The 6000-nt window shown below is 42.4% G+C and overlaps 1 protein-coding gene across 1 annotated transcript in view; it reads left to right on the top strand.

The window, feature by feature from the left end:
* The first annotated feature begins 993 nt into the window (after positions 1-993).
* Positions 994-6000, top strand: part of SHCBP1 (SHC binding and spindle associated 1) — a 31682-nt gene continuing 26675 nt past the window's right edge. Inside the window, exons 1-4 of the mRNA XM_037816123.1 lie at positions 994-1102; positions 3525-3692; positions 3926-4041; positions 5406-5614. Coding sequence (XP_037672051.1) covers positions 994-1102; positions 3525-3692; positions 3926-4041; positions 5406-5614 — 602 coding nt within the window. The remainder of the gene's footprint in view (positions 1103-3524; positions 3693-3925; positions 4042-5405; positions 5615-6000) is intronic.

Genomic DNA, 6000 nt, shown 5'->3' with positions numbered 1-6000 from the left:
GGTTTTCCTTGAAGGTAGCAATGGAAATTCTTTACCTGCGATAAGACTGCACAGGCTAACTGCCATGACAAGGCTCTTTGTCCTCTGTGGAACTCATCCACTTGGTATCCTAGTAACCTCTACTACCTCCAGCTCTGATTAGTGGTTGTCTAGCAGAACCGATTCGAGTGTCTGTTTCAAACGCCAGCTCTCCTGCGTTAAATTGGGCAAGTTACTTGAATTCTTGAAGTAACTTCTTAGTGAAGTCATTTCTTTATCATGAAAAATGTCTCATAGGGTGGTTTCTGAAGATTAAATAAGATGATACAGGTAAAGTATGCAACAGGGTGCTTTGCCCTTAGTCCTCAATAAATGTTAGTGATTATTATTGGAGGTTTTAGTTGCCTTTGATTAATAAAATTAGTAAAATATACTTTTACTTAATAAATGTAATTTGACATTCTTTGAAAATATCTACCCAATTGTGTGTGTGCTAGTCAGAGTGAGCGATCGAACCAGAGAGTGCCTGATTCTTGGTAGTAAAAAGTCCAGGGTCACCTGGACCAAGATCCTATTTCTGTTGAAGATGCGCTTTGGGGAGGCGGAGTAACTCGCCCACGGTAATAACACAAGTGATGGCAGAAACAAGTCTAAACACTGTTTTGACTCTCAAGCCAGTGCTTTTTCTGTTATATCCCCACTTCCAGGCACGCTTTGTTGTTTCACGGAAATAATCACAAATTACGCCCCAAATCAACTTTGTCCAAGTTGAATTTCGTTCCGTTTGTTCAGAAGATCAGAAGCTCAAGCGACAACTGAGCGCCCGGCCGGCAGACCGCGCGCAGGCGCAGTTACAGGCCTCGGTGGAGGCGGGGCGGACGGGGGCGGGACTAGTCCTGAATGGGGACACGCAAACATTCCTTTGATTGGTCTAAGAGCCTGACCTGACTGTCCAATCAGAAGCGCCTGCGTCATCGCGTTGCTGGGCTGCGGCGTCACCCGCGGAAATTTGAAATGGCGAGCGGGTTGCTGGTGGGCGGCGGTTTTGGGTCCGAAGCGATGGCTCCAGAGCCGGAACGCACCAGCTGGGCGGCCGAGGAGGAGCCGGTGCACCTCGAGAAAGGTGAGTACCTGCAAGTCCGAGCCCGAGGAGCCGTCTCCCAGGGGTCGCGGGCTTTCCGGACCCGGTGGCCAGGGCGGCGGGCAGGCGGAGCGAGGCCGGGGCACACTCACAGGACGTCCGAGTCGGGAGGTGCCCGGGGCTGCTCCCTCTCCCAGCCCTCCGGTACCGCGAGACAGCAGGGAGTTCGACTGGGCCCGGAACTCCCCAACCGTAGGTAGATGTCTGGATGGGCCTCGGGGGGATTCGTGCACCCTGAATCATGGAGAGTGGGCTCCTGTCTCTCATCGCATCTCCGAGGGGATCACGAACCGCACTCTTCTCTCCTCCTCGAAAGTCGAGAGGTTGCACCCTTGACCCAGCTAGCTTTCCTGAGCACTCAAAGGGGAGGTAACCTGCCCACCTTTAGGGAAACCAATTTGGGACAGAGTCTGGAACTAGAACCCAGGTTTCCTAATTTCCATTCTTTTCTACATCTCCATACAGATTCCATTAGGTTTTTCCTGACATTTGAATTTGGTTCAGGCTTTTACTCAAACGTTTTAAGTTGTGTGGTGGAAAGAGTCTTGGCAATGTGTTAAAACGTGTGAATTAATTCCACTTCTATCAAACCTGGTGAATTGGTAAAAGTCACTTGGCTTCAGGTTTCCCATCAGGGAAACAGAGCCAATGGTCCTATGTAATTGCAAAGGTGAATGAGATGATGTATGAAGAGAAATTACTTACAAAGTGACTGCAAAGAATTGTGCTGAAGGAAAGTGATGCTTATTTAACAAACATTTATATATACTGCATGATAGGGACTTTATTTTATTTATTTTTCCTTTTTTCCCCTACATATTCTTTTTTTTTAACTTTTTATTATAGTAACATAACTCAAAATTTCCCATTTTAGCCACTTTCAAACATACAATTCAATGATATTAATTACATTCAAAATATTGTGCTACTTTTGCCACCGTCTGTCTGTTACTCCAACTTTTTCCTCACCTCAAACAGAAACTGTACCCATGAAGCACTAACTCTCCTTTCCACTCTCCCCCTGGTAACCTATAATCGACTGCCTTGTCTCTCTGAAATTTGCTTATACCAAGTATTTCGTATAAGTGAGATCATACAATGTTTGTCTTTATGTCTGACTTATTTTGCTCAGCCTGATGTCTTCAAGGTTCATCTATGTTGTAGCATGCATCAGAACTTCATTCCTTTTTACAACTAATAGTCCATTGTATGTAATAAAAATTTTGTTCATCCATTCATCTGTTGATGTACACTTGGGTTGTTTCCACCTTTTGGCAATTGTGAGTGATGCTGTGAACATCAATATGCAAATATCTGCTTGAATTTTGGGGGGACTTTTAATCCTTTTAATTTAGTTGAAGTAGGCATACTATTGTTATCCTCCTTTCATAGCCAAGGAAGTTGAGGCATAGGGAGATTTTTGTTACACAGCTAGTAAGATATTGTTGCCCTCCAAGGCTCATGTGCGTCCATGTTTGTCTGTGAGCAGTAGACCCTTGAGTACACATGGATCAGCTGTAGGGTCAAGAATTCTGGTGGCTTCAACAGGAGCAAAGAAGTTGAAAGGAGGGGAAAATGGAAGGAGAGAATAAAAGGGGCTGGGAGAGGGTCAGGGTCAGGGGCAAACTGCTGCTAGTAACAGTCTCAGATACCCTTCCTGAAACCAACTCTGGAAACTAACCTGCCAGTCTAAATGCTACCCTCCACATTTGTTTATTTAGAAGTTATTTCATCTGTTAAAAACATCTTATTATGCAGAGATATGCCACTGGCTGAATCAGGCCTTATGAAACATAATTACACACACACGACCTTACTGTGATTAGCATTTTCTAACCTTTTCCTTAGACATAGTCATTGAAATCAGTGAAGAGGAACTTAGTAGCCTTAGTGAAGTAAACCTTATGCATTATTAAGAATCTCTCAACAGGCTGATATTGTAGAAAATAAAGGCAGGCTTCAATTTCTGTGAGGAGCATAGGAAATCAGGCATAATCCCTATAATACAGCTTTATAAAGAAGTGACTGCATGAGACTTGACCTTTATAAGGTGCTAACTGTAGTAAAGATCATAGTTTTATCCTTTTAAGGAGGACTTGGGTGGTTTCTACTGAATTAAAGCACCCCCTTCCTCTGCCTCCCCCAAAACCACACAGAATGAAACAACAAAAAACTAACCTGTGAAAGCTCTTATTGTTTTGAAGCAGAACTTGGATTTTGAGGTATTTTTCAGTTTGGAAAACCAATTTCTTCTGACAACGACAGAGGTAAGTAAAACATTATATCCAAAGCCTTGCTTGTACTTTGCTGGAATTTCTAAGCAAGGATATAAAAATAGAAGCACTCTGCAAACACTGGAAGTTTTGGGGATAGTTGAACCTGCTTATTTTTGTCCTTCTTTTAGGTCTGTTTCAAGATGGAGACTCATGCAGTGATTGTAGCAATCATGATAAGCCAGGTACTACTTTACAAAGTTTCGTGCCAGAAGGGAAAACGCTTTTTCCAGAAATTTTCCACACAAGTCAACTTTTGTTCTATGAACGATTCAGAGCCTATCAGGATTACATTTTAGGTGAGTAGGTTCTGTTTTTTGCTCCTTTTTTCTTTTTTCCCTTCCCCTTCCTTCCCTCCTTCCCTCCCTCCTTCCTTCCTTCCTTCCTTCCTGTCTTATTAATATTAACTTACAAATAGATCATTTATCTCAGTCTCTCAGATGGCCAGTTGTTTGTTCTGGTAGAAGAAGATTTAATAACTTCTCCCTGCATTACGCAGTCTCAGTTCTTACTGTGTTTAATTTGTTTGTAGCTGATTGCAAGGCCTCTGAAGTAAGGGAATTCACAGCTGAGTTCTTGGAGAAGGTCCTTGAACCATCTGGATGGCGTGCAGTCTGGCACACTAATGTGTTTGAGGTGCTGGTTGAGGTAAATTTAATTTTGTTGTTAAGACATTTGTCTCTAGTTAAAAGCACTTAACTTCAGCCTGTTGTAGCCAAAGGGCTTATTTTTAATTAAAGTTTATGAACTGAAAGAAAATAGCATGTTTTTCGCATCTAATTGCCATGGTGTAGAAAGTGTTCTGCAAATTTTAAAGGCAGCTGAGGCGGAGCTGCCACAGAATGGAGGTGGTTTACCTTTCAGTGTCCTTTGACAAGGGGGAAATGGATTATAAACCTATGAAGTGGAAGAGGTATTTGAGAGCATTTAAAAAATAAAGAGGCCTAATTATGAAGTCAGTGGAGTTTCAGTTAATTTTTTACCTTCTTAGTTGTAGCCCATTAAGTTTCTCAAACCAAATAAGCACTTTAAAACTAGCCCATTTTTTGGCTTAACAAATCTGTAGGTATGTGGTTAATCTCTTGATAATGTATCCCACTGCGGAAAGTAAAAACAATTTCATTTTTCAATGACTGGGACTTTTACCTTAAATTTGCACTCTAATTACAGCTGTGACTTTTTCTCAGCGTTTGTTAACTGGACCACAAAACACCCTGTTAAACTAAAATGTTAAACCAGGGAGTGTGAGTCCAAGTTGTCGCTGTGGCTCCTTTATACTGCAGTGATGGCTGCTGTTCCTTGTGAAGTTTTAAATTTTGGATTATGCTAATATCTCTGGTTGAAGTTCAGGCCTATCGACTTGTTTATGACAGTGGGTCTCTACTCCCTCCCCCCAACCCCCCAGTTCAACCTCTACTAACCAGAGTCATTGTTTTAAAAGGGAAATGAGTCATTCCTCTGCTCAAAACCCTGAATTCATTGCATTTACTGAGGGCCTAGTGTTGACTTTATGGCTCCTCATTGTGCTAGAGAACAGGTAAAATCCAGGCTCCTCTGAGGCCCTCCGTGTCCTGGTCTCCTTGCCTCTCTCTACCACCTCATCTGCTATTCTCCCATACCTGTCTCATCCCTGCGCTCTTTCAGCTGCCAGACTTGTCTCTGCCACAGCACCTTTTGCACCTTCCCTGGCCTTTTGGATGGCTCCTGCCTTTTCATCCTTCCCATCTGGGCTCAGAGGTAACCCCCCCAACCATCCTAGCAAAACCAAACCACTCCTGCCAGTTGTTCTCTGTCATTGCCTGCCACCATCTCATTTGTTGTCTCCCAGATTATAATATAAGCTCCATGAGGGTAAGAGCCAGGCCTGTCTTGTTATCGTTTATACTATGGATGCAGCCCCTTCCTCTCATATCAATTTCATGCTTTAAAAAAATCAGGCTATAGTTAGTATTTCATATGTGACCCTTAATTTTGATTTTCCATGCGTTAAGTTGTGTTATTTTATGTTCCAGGTCATGGATGTGGACTTCTCAGCCCTGAGGGCAGTGGTGAGACTTGCTGAACCATACCTCTGCGAATCTCGAGTGAGCACATTTACCATGGAGTGCATGAAAGGGCTCTTTGAGTTGAAGGAACACCGGCTACCCCTGCAGGAGCTGTGGGTGGTGTTTGATGACTCAGGAGTGTTTGACCAGACTGCACTTGCAATTGAGCACGTCAGGTAGGAAGATGAGTTGGTAAAATGATCTTATACCCAGAAGCTGTAAATGAAACAAAGGAAGTCTGCTCTGTATTAGAACCAGATTTACAACTGTGAACTGTCAACTTGGTTATTGCATCTTTTCAATATTTAAAAATATTCAAAGATAGGGGAGTCTTTATATTAAAAATATTTTTATATGTTTAAAATTTTGAGTTTGAAATAATTTCAGACTTAAAAAAATGTAGGAAAAAATAGTACAAAGAATACCCCTCTCTTGGTTTCCCCAAATGTTAACAAAGGATAGGAGATTCTTAATTTGGTTTACATATATTTAGGAACTGCCTTAAAGTTCTGGGAGCTAAGACTTATGATTGGTAGATGGGATAAAAGAGGAAAGAAAAAGT

The sequence above is a fragment of the Choloepus didactylus genome, chromosome 22, assembly GCF_015220235.1.
Source record: "Choloepus didactylus isolate mChoDid1 chromosome 22, mChoDid1.pri, whole genome shotgun sequence".
Lineage (NCBI taxonomy): Eukaryota > Metazoa > Chordata > Mammalia > Pilosa > Megalonychidae > Choloepus > Choloepus didactylus.
The sequence above is the reverse complement of the archived record's forward strand: the minus strand, read 5'-3'. Positions and strand labels throughout refer to the sequence as shown.